Below are 19,857 nucleotides of genomic sequence, written 5' to 3'. Positions count from 1 at the left end.
AAAGTAATCACACCCTTCTGCTAAATATAAAAATATAATTTTCTGATGATTAATCTGTCCTGATGCTTGTAGCTAAAGTGAAGGTGTTTCAACTTCTGCTCTTCTGGACACGGAGGACATTTAGCCCACCCCCAACATAGACCACCTCCTCTCAAACATTGGTCAAGCAGACTCTCATGGGAGGGCTCAGGTGAGAGGCCGCCCTGGTTCCCAGCCTAACCAATCCTAGTCTCATAACAGTCTGTGCTGCATTAAAGAGCAGGTCTGAGTGAATCCAATTGGTAGATCTGATGTGCATTAGAGAGTAGGTCTGAGTGAGTGACCATAGCGCTCCGCCCACCTCGCGCGACTCTGCGCGAACGGTGGAAGCGTTTATACTTTCCGCGTGCATAAAAAATACATAAAACTCAATACAGTATTATAAATGAGGAGAATATAATAAAATAATCACGCCCTTCTGCTAAATATAAAAATATAATTTTCACTCACGCATTAACTCTGTTGGCAATTTTTTGACATGCTGACTGCCTTTCTCTAGCAGCTACCATAGTATTACATTTACATTTAATAATATCTAAATATTCTGCATACGCAGTCAGTAATACTTCAAGCTACAATGGTGTGAAATACGATGCTCGGCTGATTTTCGCATTTAAGTCCATGATTAATCTTATTTATCTGTGTTCCATTAAGAATGCCTTTAATAGTTACGCGTGAACGCACTTCTGTCTGGGTCAACCTACTCGGAGTTGAGCGACCCTGATTACTTAATCTCCGATCAGCCGTTTTGGAACCGAAAACTCTGAGTATGTCAGATCGGAGTAAGACAACTCAGAGTTCAGGGTTAAGTTTAGAGTTTGTTAAACCCTCTTTCTGGAATACCCCCCTGGTCATTTGTTCAACATATTACCATAACATAACATGTATAGCGGGAGTCATCCCTTACTGTTGTTTTTTTGGGTTAAAAAAATGTTGTCATACCCCTGACATTCGTGAATGAGACATATCTTCATTCTTCTTAGCTGCAGCCTTTGCTCTTGAGACCCGAACCATTTTGTGGATGGATGGCTCAATCAGCCACCAAAATGCCATTAAGTGGTCATAGCTTGGGAATCTGTTGGCAAAATGATGTCGATGATGATTACTGTTATTATTATTGTATGTATATAATATATACATACATTTATGATATACATATATATATGATATATTTTTTGATATATTTTTCTAATTTTAACAGCACACTGATTGTCAAAGTGAATTGCATCTAAAGCTTTACTGCACGTTACCTGGTGTAAAATCGAATGTCCTCGTCGGAGAATTGTTGTAACCCAAAGGTTAGCTGGGCACGCAACTCATGAAGCTGATTTCTCAGCTCCTCCACTTCATGGGACAGATCTTCATTTTCAGCGCAGGACATGTCTAGCGATGATGGCTCAGGAGCAGAAAAATAATCATGATCCACTGTAAGATCAGTTGATGGATCTTCCAGGGAGGTAGGCTCAGCCGGTCTTTCTCTCCTCTCCCACACACTTAGCTGTGGAGCCTGAATGCTGTATCCGTTCCATTAAAAGAGAAGTGGTACTGCATCCTTTGTCAGTCTTCTCTGACCTTCTGGGGTTTTTGGTTCAATCAAGTGGTCTGGTATGAAATGTCTGCTACAGACTTTTGTATGAGGCGAGATAGTAAATTGGTCCCAATGGTCCCGATGTATGTTTATTAGCCACTGGCTCCTGAGGTCACTATACGCGCTGGAAAGCTATGAAAACTTCAACTGCCATTAAACTTCCCAGACGCCGAGCAAAGAGGAACACAACAGTGCTCTGAATATTTCTTACATTGTTTTTGGAAATGATCCGACTTAAAAACTTTGCACCGAACACTCATTTTGATATTACTCTAGCTAGTTTTGCATATGCCGCTGTTTGTAAACAATACAACCGGAAACGTTGGGGCCGCACTATTTGAAAACCTGACATGCTTCAATGCGTCACAGCCATTTTAACCAGTGACCATTGAGATATATATATATACACACACACACACACACACACACACACACACACACACACACACACACAAAAACTCTGATTTTAACTCACTGAAATGTCTTATTTCATCTGTGTAATATCAGTATGCTAGTACTTGGTATCCCTCTACTGGCCAAATACTGGAAATGACTGAAAAGTTTCGCTTCCATGAAAGACCACACAAAAACACACATGCACGCAAAGTTAATGTCAGCATGTGATTTAGTTCTATGATCTGAATAATTTTCTCAATAATAATAATGATCTCAATAAATTTTTTTTGGTCATTTCAAAATTCTAATAAAATGTGTACCTTTTTATATTTAAAAATATATATAACTTTCATTGTAACAAATGTTTTTTTCAAAGAATTCATCAGAAACGTTAAAATGTGAAATAACAATAAGAATTTTAAATTTTATATCAAGGACTTCTATAGTTATATTTGCTTAACCCTTAAAATGCATGACATACTATGAACAGCATGGTTATAGGGTTTCCTAATGAAGTTACTGCTGTCTTGTCAGCTATTTATTTTGTTGTCATGGTTACCATGTTTTCATGGCCACTGAATGTCAGTAAAACGTCATAATGAAAAAAATGACATCACTTGGTTCCAGAACACTGCAACTTAGAGCTCTACAGTCATTGAAATGCGGCTGTGTACATGATACAAAGTGACATTTTGTGTTTTTTGCAAATAATTGTAGATTGCTGAAACAGGTGGCAACATGCTGAGTGGAAACTACAGTCAACAGAGGTGATTATTTAATTCTTCCAGACTCTATTATCAGAATAGGATCAATTCTGTATGAGGGTATAGAGCAGACATACCGTATGTCTGCTCTATACCCTCATACAGAATTGATCCTATTCACATACGTCTACTAGCCTCTCCGTACTTTTAGTAGGGATGCACGGGTTTCGATATTAATATCTGTATCGGTCCCGATATTGGAAAAAATCCTAGATCGGGTATCGGTGACTGTGACCGATCCATAAAAACAGGGGTGGGTTTCCCGAAACGTTCGTAGCGCTAAGTACTTCGTAACCTCGTATGAAACATATGAGGTTAAGAAGTACTTCGCGCTAAGAACGTTTCGGGAAACTCACCCCAGATCTATTCAGTCTAATTCTATGCTTGTAACGCTTTTCGGAGTTAGTTCAACTTTAAATATCCACTCTGTCCCGGATAGAAGTGAACTTGGACAGTTAACAGGCGAGTGAAACACGAAGCACACCGAGGAGAGGTGAATCACTGACTCGTACTCGCACTGGTGCTATTCCACTTAGTCCGTTTATTTGCTGGTTGACCAAAATAAACCTGGGCTCCAGCACTACTTGACAGTTCATACTTGAACTGGTGAGTTGTCCAAAGCTCATTGAATGCGGTACTTACAGAAATAAAATAAAGATGAAATAAAGAGCAGTGGTCTGAGTCGGTCTACGGCAGACAGCTAAAAAAACAACAATATTCCATACGTGCACTCAACTCGCTCCCTTAAAGGCACAGTACACATATTTCTGGCCGTTACATGCTTTGTGCTCTACGTGATGTGTGCGCTATAGCAAACTAGCCGCATAGGTATTGCTGTTTCTCTTATTTCATCTCCTTATTCATTTTAAATTATATTTAGAATTCTTGAACCATTTCAAAGGTTTCTTGGTCATGTTTGACCAAAGTTGTGAACCTATTGTTTTTGTCAGTTTCAGGTTCTTTGGTATTATTTATTTTACATTCAATGTTATATTCATAATTGCACTGACTGAACAAATGCAATTTGTGTTGTTTTTATATGTTTTATGTGTGTTTAAGTGTGCTATACTGGTGCAGAGTTTTCAATAAACTTGTAATTCAGTATGTCTGTGTTAAAAAAAAATGTTTTAAGTCGATTCAGCACTGTTTTACTCTATCGGATCGGTATCGGCCGATACTAAGCCTCAGATATCTGAATCGGTATCGGAAGTGAAAAACGTGAATCGGTGCATCCCTAACTTTTAGCATATAAAAACATGACTGTGGTATGAAGCCAAAACACTGAAGTTAGTTTTCACAGTGGTTATGGTTAATCAGTGCTTGAAAATCACTCAGATGAAATGTACTTTAGGTTATCCACTCTGGAAAAAAATAAGACATCTAAGAGCAGACGGACAGAGGACATGGACGATGACTACAAAGAGAAACTACAGGTACTGATTCAGCCAAGCCTTTGCTTGCCTATATGGAACTTATTAATTGTAATTATAATTAATTATATTACACTACTTATTCAGAAAATGCAACAATTTAATTTGTGGTTTGCTGGATATGCACAGATTGCACCCAGGGTCATGATCAAAGTCAGAGACCCATTACCATCTTCCAGCCCGACTCAGTCTTATGGGTGCTGGGCATTCTTGAAGAAAATATGGTGCAGAAAGTTGAAGAATCGGGAAAAGATCCAGAAACAGAGACAGCTAGAAAAAGAGAGACAGTTGGAAAAAGAGAGACAGCTGCAGAAGGAGAGACAGCAGGAAAAAAAGAGACAGCTGCAGAAGGACAGACAGTTGCAAATGGAGAGACAGCTGCAGATGGAGCGACAGCTGCAAAACTATAGGAGACAGCTGCAAAAAGATAGAAAACTGCAGACAGAGAGACAGCTGCAGAAGGAGAGACAGCAGGAAAAAGAGAGACAGTTGCAGAAGGAGAGACAGCAGGAAAAAAAGAGACAGCTGCAGATGGAGAGACAGCTGCAAAACTATAGGAGACAGCTGCAAAAGGATAGAAAACTGCAGACAGAGAGGCAGCTGGAAAAAGATAGACAGTTGGAAAAAGAGAAACAGCTGCAGAAGGATAGACAGTTGGAAAAAGAGAGACAGCTGGCAAAAGAGAGACAGTTGGAAAAAGAGAGACAGCTGCAGAAGGACAGACAGCTGCAGGAGGAGAGGCAGCTGCAAAACAAAGAGAGGCAGCTGCAGACAGAGAGGCAGCTGCAGATGGAGAGGCAGCTGCAGATGGAGAGAGAGCTGCAGGCAGAGAGGCAGCTGCAGGAGGAGAGAAAGCTGGAAAAAGAGAGACAGCTGCAGAAGGACAGACAGCTGCAGGTGGAGAGAAAGTTGGAAAAAGAGAGGCAGCTGCAGATGGAGAGAGAGCTGCAGATGGAGAGACAGTTGGAAAAAGAGAGACAGCTGCAGGAGGAGAGACAGCTACAGGCAGAGAGGCAGCTGCAGACAGAGAGGCAGCTGCAGACGGAGAGAGAGCTGCAGGCGGAGATGCAGCTGCAGGAGGAGAGAAAGCTGGAAAAAGAGAGACAGCTGCAGAAGGACAGACAGCTGCAGACGGAGAGGCAGCTGCAGATAGAGAGAGAGCTGCAGATGGAGAGACAGTTGGAAAAAGAGAGACAGCTGCAGGAGGAGAGACAGCTACAGGCAGAGAGGCAGCTGCAGACAGAGAGGCAGCAGCAGACGGAGAGAGAGCTGCAGGCGGAGATGCAGCTGCAAGAGGAGAGAAAGCTGCAGAAGGACAGACAACTGCAGGAGGAGAGAAAGTTGGAAAAAGAGAGACAGCTGCAGGAGGAGAGACAGCTGCAAAACAAAGAGAGACAGCTGCGGACAGAGAGGCAGCTGCAGACAGAGAAGCAGCTGCAGACGGAGAGGCAGCTGCAGATGGAGAGACAGCTGCAGATGGAAAGACAGCTGCAGACAGAGAGGCAGCTGCAGACAGAGAGGCAGCTGCAGATGGAGCGACAGCTGCAGATGGAGAGACAGCTGCAGACAGAGAGGCAGCTGCAGATGGAGAGGCAGCTGCAGACGGAGAGGCAGCTGCAGACAGAGAGGCAGCTGCAGATGGAGAGACAGCTGCAGATGGAGAGACAGCTGCAGATGGAGAGACAGCTGCAGATAGAGCAACAGCTGCAAAACTATGGGAGACAGCTGCAGAAGGACAGACAGGTGGAAAAAGAGAGACAGCTACAGGAAGAGAGGCAGCTGCAAAACAAAGAGAGACAGCTGCAAGAGGAAAGACAGCTGCAGACAGAGAGGCAGCTGCAGACGGAGAGGCAGCTGCAGGAGGAGAGAAAGCTGGAAAAAGAGACAGAGCTGCAGGAGGAGAGGCAGCTGCAAAACAAAGAGAGACAGCTGCAAGAGGAGAGACAGCTGCAGGCAGAGAGGCAGCTGCAGACAGAGAGGCAGCTGCAAACAGAGAGGCAGCTGCAGATGGAGAGAGAGCTGCAGGCAGAGAGGCAGCTGCAGGAGGAGAGAAAGTTGGAAAAAGAGAGGCAGCTGCAGATGGAGAGAGAGCTGCAGATGGAGAGACAGTTGGAAAAAGAGAGACAGCTGCAGGAGGAGAGGCAGCTGCAAAACAAAGAGAGACAGCTGCAAGAGGAGAGACATCTGCAGGCAGAGAGGCAGCTGCAGACAGAGAGGCAGCTGCAGACGGATAGAGAGCAGCAGGCGGAAAGGCAGCAGCAGGAAGAGAGAAAGCTGGAAAAAGAGAGGCAGCTGCAGAAGGACAGACAGCTGCAGGAGGAGAGGCAGCTGCAGATGGAGAAACAGCTGCAGATAGAGATACAGCTGCAAAACTATGGGATACAGCTGCAGAAGGACAGACAGTTTGAAAAAGAGAGACAGCTTGCAAAAGAGAGACAGTTGGAAAAAGAGAGACAGCTGCAGGAGGAGAGAAAGCTGGAAAAAGAGACAGAGCTGCAGGAGGAGAGGCAGCTGCAAAAAAAAGAGAGACAGCTGCAGACAGAGAGGCAACTGCAGACGGAGAGGCAGCTGCAGACAGAGAGACAGCTGCAGACGGAGAGACAGCTGCAGGAGGAGAGAAAGCTAGAAAAAGAGAGACAGCTGCAGAAGGACAGACAGCTGCAGGAGGAGAGGCAGCTGCAAAACAAAGAGAGACAGCTGCAAGAGGAGAGACAGCTGCAGGCAGAGAGGCAGCTGCAGACAGAGAGGCAGCTGCAGATGGAGAGAGAGCTGCATGCAGAGAGGCAGCTGCAGGAGGAGAGAAAGTTGGAAAAAGAGAGGCAGCTGCAGATGGAGAGAGAGCTGCAGATGGAGAGACAGTTGGAAAAAGAGAGACAGCTGCAGGAGGAGAGGCAGCTGCAAAACAAAGAGAGACAGCTGCAAGAGGAGAGACATCTGCAGGCAAAGAGGCAGCTGCAGACAGAGAGGCAGCTGCAGACGGAGAGAGAGCAGCAGGCTGAAAGGCAGCAGCAGGAAGAGAGAAAGCTGGAAAAAGAGAGACCGCTGCAGAAGGACAGACAGCTGCAGGAGGAGAGGCAGCTGCAGATGGAGAAACAGCTGCAGATAGAGATACAGCTGAAAAACTATGGGATACAGCTGCAGAAGGATAGACAGTTTGAAAAAGAGAGACAGCTGGCAAAAGAGAGACAGTTGGAAAAAGTGAGACAGCTGCAGAAGGACAGAAAGTTGGAAAAAGAGAGACAGCTGCAGAAGGACAGACAGCTGCAGGAGGTGAGGCAGCTGCAGATGGAGAAACAGCTGCAGATAGAGATACAGCTGAAAAACTATGGGATACAGGTGCAGAAGGACAGACAGTTTGGAAAAGAGAGACAGCTGGCAAAAGAGAGACAATTGGAAAAAGAGATACAGCTGCAGCTGCAGAAGAACAGACAGTTGAAAAGAGAGAGACAGCTGCAGAAGGACAGACAGCTGCAAGAGGAGAGACAGCTGCAGGCAGAGAGGCTGCTGCAGACAGAGAGGCAGCTGCAGACGGAGAGACAGCTGCAGACGGAGAGAGAGCTGCAGGCAGAGAGGCAGCTGCAGGAGGAGAGAAAGCTGGAGAAAGAGAGACAGCTGCAGAAGGACAGACAGCTGCAGGAGGAGAGAAAGTTGGAAAAAGAGAGGCAGCTGCAGATGGAGAGAGAGCTGCAGATGGAGAGACAGTTAGAAAAAGAGAGACAGCTGCAGGGGGAGAGGCAGCTGCAAAACAAAGATAGACAGCTGCAAGAGGAGAAACATCTGCTGCCAGAGAGGCAGCTGCAGATGGAGAGAGAGCTGCAGGCGGAAAGGCAGCTGCAGGAAGAGAGAAAGCTGGAAAAAGAGAGACAGCTGCAGAAGGACAGACAGCTGCAGGAGGAGAGGCAGCTGCAGATGGAGAAACAGCTGCAGATAGAGATACAGCTGCAAAACTATGGGATACAGCTGCAGAAGGACAGACAGTTTGGAAAAGAGAGACAGCTGGCAAAAGAGAGACAGTTGGAAAAAGAGAGACAGCTGCAGAAGGACAGAAAGTTGGAAAAAGAGAGACAGCTGCAGAAAGACAGACAGCTGCAGGAGGAGAGGCAGCTGCAGATGGAGAAACAGCTGCAGATAGAGATACAGCTGAAAAACTATGGGATACAGCTGCAGAAGGATAGACAGTTTGGAAAAGAGAGACAGCTGGCAAAAGAGAGACAGTTGGAAAAAGAGATACAGCTGCAGCTGCAGAAGGACAGACAGTTGAAAAAAGAGAGACAGCTGCAGAAGGACAGACAGCTGTAGGAGGAGAGAAAGCTGGAAAAAGAGAGACAGCTGCAAAACAAAGAGAGACAACTGCAAGAGAAAGAGACACTATTTGATTCAGCATAATAAAAACAGAAATCCTAGATTTCTTTTTAGTACTATTTCTAAACCAAACAGGCGCCGAACCTCAGATTCCAGGAAACTTAACTAGTAAGTATGTCTTTATGGATTTCTTTCGTAATCAAATACAAAATAAAATACAAAACATTTGATAAATACATAGATAATACCTTTGATAAATACATAGATTGTATACATAGATTGTTCCTGATTACTTCTAAAAACTTATCTCCTATAATGAACCCCCACATCCAATAAGATCACAGGGTTCAGGCCTCTTATTAGTTCCAACAATAAATAAGGTAACAGCAGGGGGAAGAGCCTTTTAAAGGTTGCAGATCCAGGGGTTCATGGGCAAAGGGTTTTATGGTAAATGGGCGCAGAGTGTGCCTGCAGAGTGATGTGAGTTTACTCCTCACACATGACAACTCAGTTTTGTCTACTCATATATCCCATAGTGGGTGAATACACAGTATTAGAGAACACTTACTGGATACGTATACAACCAAGGATATGCAACAAATTCAAATTCATATCACATCAATACTCATAATAATCATTTTCTCCTGTTGTTTTCTCCTCTCTCTCTCTTTAGGCCAAAGAACCATAGAGGATTCAATGGAGCCTGCAACTAGATAGCAACCTCACCCTGCACCCGAGTCTGTCTGGAGTCTTTGATTTTTTTTTGTTCACTATTCTGTATTTGAATAAATCAGGCATTAAGCTTTCCAATAGTGTGTTTATTGTGAAAAGTGCAAATGCAGTGTTTGATGATTACCTCACATATATATTTGCTGTTGTAATCTTTAGTGAAGGTAAGATTGCTCCTGCTTAGTTGAGACAACAATTTTTTCTCCTCTCAGTATCAGTGGGGAAACCATACATTTTTGCTCCTTTCTCTGATCGATTGGAGCATCCCCATGCAGCACAGCAAACCATGGTGGACACTACACAAACAACATGGAGGAAAGGACACAGAAAAACTGCTTGACATAATATTCATATTTGAGATTATTAGAGATTTATTTAATGAATTAATTGCTGTAAATAAGTGTGTATTAAAAAGACAAGATATATATAATTTATCCATGTATTTTAATATGTCATATACTGTCTGGATGTAAATGTAATGTGTTTTAATGTACCCTTTTAAAGCACATTTCTGCACAATGAAGTCAAAGAAAAATTTCCTTCTGTCAGAAAATGTACATTAGTCATTTAGATTACTTAGGTCCCCAATACCATGGGATTATAGAAATCACCATGATTTAAAGATATGTTAATGTTAGAAAATTAATCTAATCTGAATTTCACCCCTTCCTGTCCCTCTAAATATATAAATGAACGTAATATATAACAATTATAAAACAATCAAAGCATTAAACAGCAATGTGCTCTAACATTAGCCTAAAGTTGGTCGCTATATGTTCAAAATAATCCTCAAATTGCAGTTCTATCTCTGTGTTTATGCACTCAAATTGAACTTCCTGGAACTATCTGAAGCCTCCGTGAATCACGTGACCATCAAGCGTTTTGAACTTCCATTGTCGCGACTCTCTCTCTCTATGGCTCTGGGATCAACCCACTGCCCTGGCCCCTCTCACCACCCCGAATTCTTGCCTGCTACAGATGAATAAGAATTACATAGAGAACACATGTATATAAATACACACAAAGATGAGAATTATTCATCATCCCCATCACTTGTTTATGTATCTCTTTAATTATCGTTGTCATGGTGACCAGCGTCAGCCAGAGGAGGATGGGATCCCCCCCTGAGTCTTGGTTCCTCTAAAGGTTTCTTCCTCATGCTCTTAGGGAGTTTTTTCCTTGCCACTGTTGCCCATGGCTTGCTCACTGGGGGCTTGGACTCGGACACTTATAAAGCTGCTTTGTGACAACAACTTGAAAAAGTGCTATATAAATAAATTTTGATTTGATTTGAAATACATGACTGTCATGAATCTATATAATATATGCATTTCACTTTTTGTATTGAATTAGTAAAATAAAGAAACTTTTTTGATGATAGGCTATTCTAATTTATTGAGATGCACCTGTATATGTTCTCATCCATAATAATTCATGTCCTGAGTAAAATGACATACCTATGTGGGACTTTTATTTTTGTATGAGCCAGAATAATTTTTTGCTGCTTCTTATTTCATGTCACTCGAATAAATGACCTCTAGAGGGCAATGTGGACTGAAGATTGTTTTTGAAAATTGTTAAAATGTGGACTGAAAGGCATTAGTTTTGCAAAGGAATGTAAGCAGTAAAACAGCTATATGTCAGAGTGTAACGTCTGGTGATTTTAATTACATCCACAACCCTTCAAAACGTTCCAGAAGTAAATCAAACTGACCAAAAATCGTTTTTAATTATTTTTAAAGTAGCCTATCGCAAATATAACAATAACCTATAAAAGAGTTTTTAAATAATAAATAATAAGAGATGACGCACCACAAACTACGGAACCTGAATTAGTGATTCACTGCAGCTTCCGTTAGTATACCCAGATAGCAAATGAACGTTGAATCAACGTTGAAATGACATCGTTTTTCGTTATTTATGGTTGACAACCTAAATCCAACTATAAATCAACGTTCTAAAAGGTTGAATTCTTAAACGATTGTTAACGTTGAAAAAAAGATGTTGAATCAACGTTGCGTTTGGTTAGTTATACGCTACTGAAAAAATACGTGTGTGTGTGTGTGGGAGGTGGTGGATATCACCGCGGTAAAGACGATGCTGGTTTCGGCAGGCCGTACCGGATCCAATGGCACAGCGTTCTATATTCGCCAGACATTCACGAAAGAATGGGCTCGTTATTTAAAGAAATCAGATAGTGTATGCGATAGATACCTATTATGCAATTACATATTGCACAATATTCACATATTGTGAATTTATCTCCACACAATGGCTTTCAGAAAAGATAAATTTAGAAGATGTGAAAAGATCACATCTAGGAATTAACGAAGTGTTCATGTTAGTTGGTAAGCGCTTCAGTGCCAAGACAACTTTTCAAAATAAAAGTCATGGGTTAATTCAACTTTTTAACATGTGCAACTGAACACGTGGGAAGGGCAGGACTGACCCAGCCCCGCTTCTCATAAACGGAGTCTGCATGGAAAGGGTCAGCTCCATCAGGTTCCTGGGCGTGCAGATCACCGACAGCCTCTCCTGGTCTGCAAACACAACAGTGATGAAGAAAGCCCAGCAGCGACTCCACTTCCTGAGAGTGCTCAAGAGGAACAAGATGGAGGAGAAACTGTTGGTGCTCTTTTACAGCTCCATCAATGAGAGCATCCTCGTGTATTGCATCACGGCATGGTACGGAGGGTGCTCAGTGGCAGACAAAAAGGCGCTGCAGAGGGTGATCAACACAGCCCAGGGGATCACTGGTTGCTCCCTGCCCAGCCTAGAGGACATTGCCACCTCTCGCTACCTCAGTAGGGCAGTCAGCATCACCAAGGACTCATCCCACCCCAGCAATCACATGTTTAACCTGTTACCCTCAGGCAGATGGTACAGGTTGCACAAAACCTGCACGAGTAGGCTCAGGGACAGCTTTTACCCTAGAGCCATCACTGCACGAAACATGTATATGTGGCACTACCTCAATTTATAGAATGTTTTATGTTGTGTGTGTATTTACTGTACTGGCAAGCACCTTGGAGTAGAATCAAATTTCATTGTAATGTAAATTATAATGACAATAAAGGCGATTCTGATTCTGATGTGCACCTACAAACACAAAGGTATCAAGTACATACAAGGAGCAATGCATTTCATGTGCATCTGGACTTGTGAAACATTTCTCACATTTGTGAAAACACCTTATAGCGCAGATTTCCTATATTTTGCATTGGTGGACCAGAATACATGTGCCTACTATGTATTTATGTCCAGATGGGTGCAAGCATAATTGCTTCCTTTCCTCGTGTACCTCAGAAGATCCAAATTAAATCAAGCAAAGCAGACATTGCACATTTGGAAGAGCTGTATGTAGCCTCCGAGTATGAACATCTAGACACACATGCATATCTGAGCGTGTAGTGTGTGCTTGAGTCATAGAATAGAGAACAGCAATGACATACTACTCTCATACATTCTCCCTAGGGTCAAAATAGTTTAAACTATTTAAAAAGGGCATTGGGCTTTTAGAAATACATTTTCATCAAATTAAAATAATGTTAGCTTTACTGCTAAATATCTTTATTTAATAATAATTTATTTTTAATTTTAAGAACCAGTTAATTTTACACACATGATTCACAAGCTGGACAACTTTGCTCAGCAAATAACCAACAATTTATTTAAATGTGTTTGATAAGGTTCACTTTGCCTAACATTTCATTTAAAATAATAAAGAAAAAAATATCTACAAGGGGGTAAATGATTACATAGCACAAACAGGAGTTTCTGATGAGTCACTGAGTTTAGGTATGGTCATGAAATAAAATATTTATGAAGATATATTTAAGGAGGAAAGTATTTAAAACAGTCCCTCTACTACCCTCTCTGCTCTAACACAATCTCAGGTTATAACATACAGCCTGAGACTACAGAAGGACAAATCAAATCAAATCAAATCAAGGTTTATTTGTATAGCGCTTTTAATAACTCAGTTGTCACAAAGCAGCTTTACAGGATTTACAAATTTAACAATACTATGGGTCCAGAACCCCAATGAGCAAGCCAAAGGCGACAGTGGCGAGGAAAAACTCCCTATGATGGTGGGGGGAAGGAAGAAACCTTGGGAGAACCAAGACTCAAAAGGGAACCCATCCTCCATTGGGTGGCCCGTTAACACACAAATACCACAATACAGACAAATAGACAAGTCACACACAAATCACACAATCAGACTAATTTCTCCATTTCCTTGGTTGCACTAAATGCATTGCTGAGCATTCTGCGTGTGTGTCATTCAACACTTCCCAGAGATGGAAGGACATTACTTGGTACCCAATCACGAGTAGCCACACAAAAAATGGGAAATGGCAAGTATTACCATTTTGGGCTGGAGCATGCAATACAACAAAAACTGAGCCGTCTTAACCTCCGAACTAGTCTCAAAAGACTCAAATTACAGTTTAACATTGACGGTCTCTCACTTTTCAAAAGTTCCAGAACTCAACTTTGGCCAATTCTTTGTTTAATAGACTGTGATTACTCCAAGTCTCCTTTCATTGTAGGTTTATATTGTGGAGTAAGCAAGCCTGTCAGTGTTTATGAGTATCTTAATGAATTTGTGAAGGACCTGACTAATGTGTTACACCATGGCATTGTTTATAATGACAAGCAGCTACAGGTGTTGGTGTCCGCTTTTGTGTGTGATGCACCAGCCAGAGCATTTGTTAAGCACATAAAGGGACATAATGGTTATTCTGGCTGTGACAAATGTGTGCAAGTAGGTGAATGCCACAACAAAATGACATTCCCTGAAACTAAAGCCAAGCTTAGAACCGACATGGATTTTTGTGCTATGGTTGATGAAGAACACCATTTGGAGCAGAAACTCAGCCCTTTGACAGGCATTGTAAAAATGGTCTCCCAGTTTCCAATTGATTATATGCACCTGTGTTGTCTTGGAGTTATGAGAAAGCTGCTGGTTTTTTGGTTAAGGGGCAAGAACTTGGCTACCAGGCTTCCTTCTCAAACCGTGGCATTAATATCTAATAAACTGTTAATGCAAAGGCCCAACACACCCTGTGAATTCTCTCGTAAACCAAGGGAACTAACAGAAATTGATCGTTGGAAGGCAACAGAACTACGTCAGTTTATGATTTATACTGGTCCTGTGGTGCTTAAAGATTGCATGCCACATGGGGTTTATGATAATTTCATGTTGTTTTCGGTGGCCATGTTTTTGCTGTTGACACCAGATATACCAGATGAAAAGGTTATCTTTGTTCATAATATGCTTGTGGCTTTTGTCAGACATTTTGGTCAATTGTATGGAAAGGAGGAAATTGTGTTTAATGTCCATCAACTACTCCACCTAGCAGATGAGTACCGCAACTTTGGGGCTTTGGACAACATTTCAGCATTTCCCTTTGAAAATTACTTGGGAAAAATTAAGAGGCTTGTGCGAAAACCACATCACCCACTTCAGCAAATAGTGAAGAGACTCTCTGAAATGCCAACAGCAATTGTGCCAATTCCAGTAGACTCAGTAACTGTATACAATATGCACTGTAATGGACCTCTACCTCCACAGTTTGGAACAGCAGAACAGTACAAAAAAGCCATTCTGAATGAGAGTACTTTTTCCACGGAGCTAGGTGACAACTGCATACAAGTTGGTGACGAGATAGCTGTGGTTAAAAACATAGTGAAAACAGATGATGTTATATTTGTCATCTATCAAACATTCAAACATAAGGATAATTATTTTTCATATCCTTGTGCATCATCTTACCTCAATATTTTCAAAGTATCTAGGCTGCACAGTAAGAAAGTGTGCGCTTTATAAGGATGGGGATGGTTTTATAGCTATTCCACTTGTCCACATGTTCATTTAGATACTCCGACCTCCAGTTATGTTCAGTTCATCTTTGGAAAAAGAGAAATAGTTCTAAAATATTTTTTTTTTCTCAGATTTTATTTTTTTTCTCAGATTTTAATCAGATTTTTTTTCTTGCTCAGTTATCTTGTTTCAGGAGTGTTCTGGCTCTATCCTTCAGTATTCAAATAGTACTAGTGACACAATTTTAGATACTAAAATAAGCATAATACATTTTGTTCTAAAAAACTAAAAATAGCATCTACCTGTCCAAGACGATGGAGCAATTGTGGCACGTGGTGGAGTTTGCTGACAAGAGTACGGCAGTTGTGCCCACTTCATGGGTCCAAAATAGACAATGTCTCTGGCCCCCACGTGACAGCGTCAACATTCACAGAGCTGTGAAACAACAAATCAAACCAAGCTTAGACTGGACAGTTCATGAGCAGATTCGGTGCTTAGCAACTTGTGGTAAGTCTGCTACTAAAGAACTTGATTGGAATGTCAATTAAGCAAACAATAAAGTATTTAAAGTGAGGAATTCTATATACCTCTGCTTTCTAAAGGTGTTTCCATGTTCCTTTTTTTGCCCAGACACATATGAGAAAGCTATAGATTGTTTAAAGAGATCAGTGGAACCTGGCTGTGCCACAACAGATATAGAATCTGAACAGGAAAATGCAGAACGCAGAAAAAGGATATCAAAGTAAGGTTAATTCAGTTGTGCCACATGTTACAGATTTTTTTGGTATGTTTTGGCAGTTGTAACTGTTGTAATCTTGCAGACCAAACCCAAAGTACAATATTTACAAGGAAGCAGAAGAGGAGTGTACAAGGAAAACATGCATTCCCAAACCTTCATCAATACTTTCACCAGGTACTTACATGTTCCTAACTGCATGGTTGACGATGCTGTTTAATGACCCCTCCAGTTGATGACTTGTCTTATTCATGTCTTATCTTTTCCCTTCTCCATGTTTCTTTTTCATCTGAAACACTAAAAAAACAAATAAAGGGCATGGACACGTGCCTTCATATTCTACCAGCTCAAATTAAAGAGAACATAGTCTGGTGGCTGTAGAATTTAAAGATAATACTTGTGGTAGACTTTTTTGGAAAAACATATTGTGAACTTTAATGCTTCTTTAAAATATTCATTATTGGCAACAATATTTAGCAAATGTATTCTCTTCTCTATTAATTATAGCCACAAACCAAATTAATAAGCAAAAATAGTTGGATTTGGTTGAAACACAAATGGTTCTGTAAAAGTGCCAAAACATCTATGTGTCATGGGACAGCTCCGGACCCCTCCTTTTGGGCCTGTGTTCATGTCGTCTGTGTCTGGTTATGTCCATTTTGTATTTCCATGGGTGTGGGTCATTCATGGTATGTTCACCGGTCTCACCTGTGCCTCGTCTCGTGATCACTGGGGATCGTGTAGTTCGTCTATTTAATGTGCGTTTGCACAATGTCCCGTGCTCGTCTTTGTCTAAAGCCCATGCCGTGTAAATGTTACATGTACTGAGTGCTTGCGCTACTCGTGCTGGACTTGATCGTTGTGTGTACGTGAATAAACGTTTGTGTGACAACGTTAAACACTCGTCGTGCCTGCCTCCTCTCACCGTAACACTATGCACTTAATTATCTCTACAGATTTCTATCAAAGTTACAGGGTAGCATCTGATGTCCTGGACCATACTTGGCCTGAACGGAATTTATTTGGTAAGAACCCTGAGAACTCTGCTCTATCTATAGGAGATCTGAAAGACTTCATTACCTGTTTTATTGCTCTAGTTTCTGCTCTGTACAATTTTCTTTGCTTTCATTGTCCTTTCAGCCCATCATAGTAATGGTGAAAGCCATCACCATCTGCAAAAGTCAAGTAGTTGTGATAACGATACAGGTTAGTCAGATTCCAATCAGATTATTGTGCAACAATGTGTAATTCCAAGACCTTCAAAATATTATAATAGTATCCATCAAGTGGAGGCACTTAGCAGTTAAAAAAATATTTCTAAAAAATATGGTTTCATAAGAAGGGTGTTTTGATTCTATGGTATGACTTTACATAATGAAATCATAGTATAATGACAAACCTTTAATGTTTTATATCCAGAGGTACAACCACAACCCAGACAAATGCTCAGAGGTATGAACCAAAAGATCACTGTTTCAGTCTTATACTTAGACACAGACTACATCTACACACGCCCGAAGGGAGGGGTCAGGGGCTGTACTGTGATAATTTGTATAATTTTCATTCATTGAATAAATTTCATCTTGCTTTATAGACATTGGACTTAGCAAAGTGGTGCAAATGCTTGCACAAATTATGGAGGAAAACAGAGAGATGAGAGAAGAAATTAAAAAGCTCACCCATGATGTAAAGGCCCTGAGACGAGACTTAGTGAGGCAGGACACTGAAAACACACCGCCTTCTGTCATCAGTCTCCCCCTTAGAACCATGGCAGATTTGGATCAGGCAGAGGTCATCCTAAGAGATCAGAAGGAACGTCAAAAGATGGTACTTTTCCTTACATAAAATTTAAACTTTGTGACAGGATTTAGCAAGGGTAATAAATTAGAACCAATAACTCACCTCTTCCATCCTCTCCTCAGTATGCACAGTGCTGAAAATAAAAACATCTCTTATTAGTATACCAGTTAGTAAGGCATATAATAGAAACTTTGACTGCCTTATCATTCCTTACATGTCATTGTTAAAGCTGCCTTTGTTATTACATCGTTTTTTGTTAAGTCTCATCAATGCTGTCTTCTTAGGTGTCTTACCTTTCCATCATGGGTGGACACACACAAGAAATGGTTATGAGACGGATGCTGACCCATGCCCTTTTTAATGGTTTGGCAAGTCAGCTGAATTGGGCTGGTAAAGGCCACAAGAGGGCTTTCAAAGATACTGCCCTTCATGACATAATGTTTGGTAAGTTCATGCATGCACGTGAAACACATTAGCTGGGCATTTGCAAACCCAACTAATATATAAATATATTGCAGTAGTCACCTGATTTTACATATCAGTGACCGAATTATGTAGAATTTCAAACAGTCAAATCTAATTTCTAATCAAATATGGCCACTTATTCCCCACCTTAATTTAGATAACTATAGACCCTTTCAAAGTTTGTATACAAAGATGACGTCACGAAGATGCGCGCGCATATTGGCAACGGAAGTGTAGCATTTTATCATTGACTTGCGTTAGCATCAGCGCTGTTTTTTAAAATATGTAGTGTTGTTCAAAATAGAGATGTCTGGTTGTTGTGTATACGGCTGTTAGAACCGTTATTCGTCGGGTAAAGGTTTAAAGTTTTATCGAATACCATCTGGATCGCGTCTATTTCAGAGCAATAGGAGACTGCTGTGGCTGCAGGCTATTAACAGGGTGGACTGGACAGAGGACATCATAAAGAATGCCCGCGTCTGTAGCGCCCATTTCATTTTAGGTCAGGTGGATTTTCGTACATTTATTTAATTCAGGACGTCTGGTTATAACTGTCAATTACTCGGCCAGGGCTTAAAATAAAAATGAGCTTGTCCGAAGTGCTATTGCTAACTAGCTAGTGCAAGCACTTTCGGATTTCACGTATGTATTTCATACATTGTATATGCATTGTCTATTGTATATACACATATGTGATTTATAATTTCATTTGCCACGTTTATTAAACTGAGTACAGTAACAAATAAAATATTTTTCTACAATATATGTCTCTGTACTTTATTTTGCACAATTTTAATCATTGTAGCATGTTCACCAAAATAATCACCTCATTTCATCCAGTGACTTGTAGGCGCGCAGTTTCTCTTTAGTGTAAACACTAGGTTTCTCAATCAAATAAGTAAAGATATCTGGCCACTGAACTGGAGGCCATTTTGACAAATCATCCTCCCATTCTAATATTTTGTAAGGATCTGGAAGAATTTCTTCTGTTGGCAGGGTGAGTTTGCTCATACAATTGATACGATCTTGATTATTAAGCTGACTGACGTAGAGACTTACAGGACTGTCTCAGAAAATTAGAATATTGTGATAAAGTGCTTTATTTTCCGTAATGCAATTAAAAAAAATGAAATGTCATACATTGTGGATACATTACAAATCAACTGAAATATTGCAAGCCTTTAATTGTTTTAATATAGCTGATTATGGCGTACAGCTTAAGAAAACTCAAAAATCCTATCTCAAAATATTAGAATATTTCCTCAGACCAAGTAAAAAAATAAAAAATATAACAGCAAAACAAAATCAAACATTTGAAAATGTCCATTAATGCACTCAGTACTTAGTTGGGAATCCTTTTGCACAGATTACTGCATCAATGCGGCGTGGCATGGAGGCAATCAGCCTGTGGCATTGCTGAGGTGTTATGGATGACCAGGATGCTTCAATAGCGGCCTTTAGCTCATTTGCATTATTGGGTCTGGTGTCTTTCATCTTCTTCTTCACAATACCCCACAAATTCTCTATGGGGTTCAGGTCAGGGGAATTGGCAGGCCAATCAAGAACAGCAATGCCATGGTCAGTACACCAGTTACTGGTGGTTTTGGCACTGTGGGCAGGTGCCAGATCATGCTGGAAAATGAAAGCATCATCTCCATAGAGCTTTTCAGCAGATAAAAGCATGTAGTGCTCTAAAATCTCTTGGTACACAACTGCCTTTACTCTGGACTTGATAAAACACAGTGGACCAACACCAGCAGCTGACATGGCTCCCCAAACCA

At 41.1% G+C, this 19,857-nt stretch overlaps 1 protein-coding gene and 2 long non-coding RNA genes across 4 annotated transcripts; 2 read left to right on the top strand and 1 right to left on the bottom strand.

Moving 5' to 3' along the window:
- The first annotated feature begins 2,600 nt into the window (after positions 1-2,600).
- On the top strand, positions 2,601-9,318 carry LOC143490742 (uncharacterized). Its single transcript, XM_076989184.1, has 4 exons — positions 2,601-2,790; positions 4,139-4,220; positions 4,347-8,687; positions 9,193-9,318. The coding sequence occupies exons 1-3, from the start codon at positions 2,762-2,764 to the stop codon at positions 8,514-8,516; spliced, it is 4,281 nt and encodes a 1,426-aa protein (XP_076845299.1). The 5' UTR covers positions 2,601-2,761; the 3' UTR covers positions 8,517-8,687; positions 9,193-9,318.
- A 3,942-nt stretch (positions 9,319-13,260) lies between these two features.
- LOC143490808 (uncharacterized) lies at positions 13,261-18,725 on the bottom strand. Of its 2 annotated transcripts, XR_013124991.1 has the most exons (9): positions 17,826-18,725; positions 17,714-17,744; positions 17,491-17,608; positions 16,892-16,983; positions 15,997-16,108; positions 15,663-15,777; positions 15,378-15,510; positions 15,028-15,161; positions 13,261-14,923 (listed from the first exon to the last, which is right to left on the bottom strand). It is a non-coding gene; the product is annotated as an uncharacterized LOC143490808 (long non-coding RNA). The 2 variants fall into 2 exon arrangements; XR_013124990.1 differs by having other exon boundaries at positions 13,262-14,923; positions 17,714-18,723.
- LOC143490809 (uncharacterized) lies at positions 16,974-17,542 on the top strand. Its single transcript, XR_013124992.1, has 3 exons — positions 16,974-17,017; positions 17,231-17,263; positions 17,406-17,542. It is a non-coding gene; the product is annotated as an uncharacterized LOC143490809 (long non-coding RNA).
- Positions 18,726-19,857: the final 1,132 nt, after the last annotated feature.

Source organism: Brachyhypopomus gauderio, unplaced genomic scaffold (genome assembly GCF_052324685.1).
Source record: "Brachyhypopomus gauderio isolate BG-103 unplaced genomic scaffold, BGAUD_0.2 sc66, whole genome shotgun sequence".
Taxonomy (NCBI): Eukaryota; Metazoa; Chordata; class Actinopteri; order Gymnotiformes; family Hypopomidae; genus Brachyhypopomus; species Brachyhypopomus gauderio.
The sequence above is the reverse complement of the archived record's forward strand: the minus strand, read 5'-3'. Positions and strand labels throughout refer to the sequence as shown.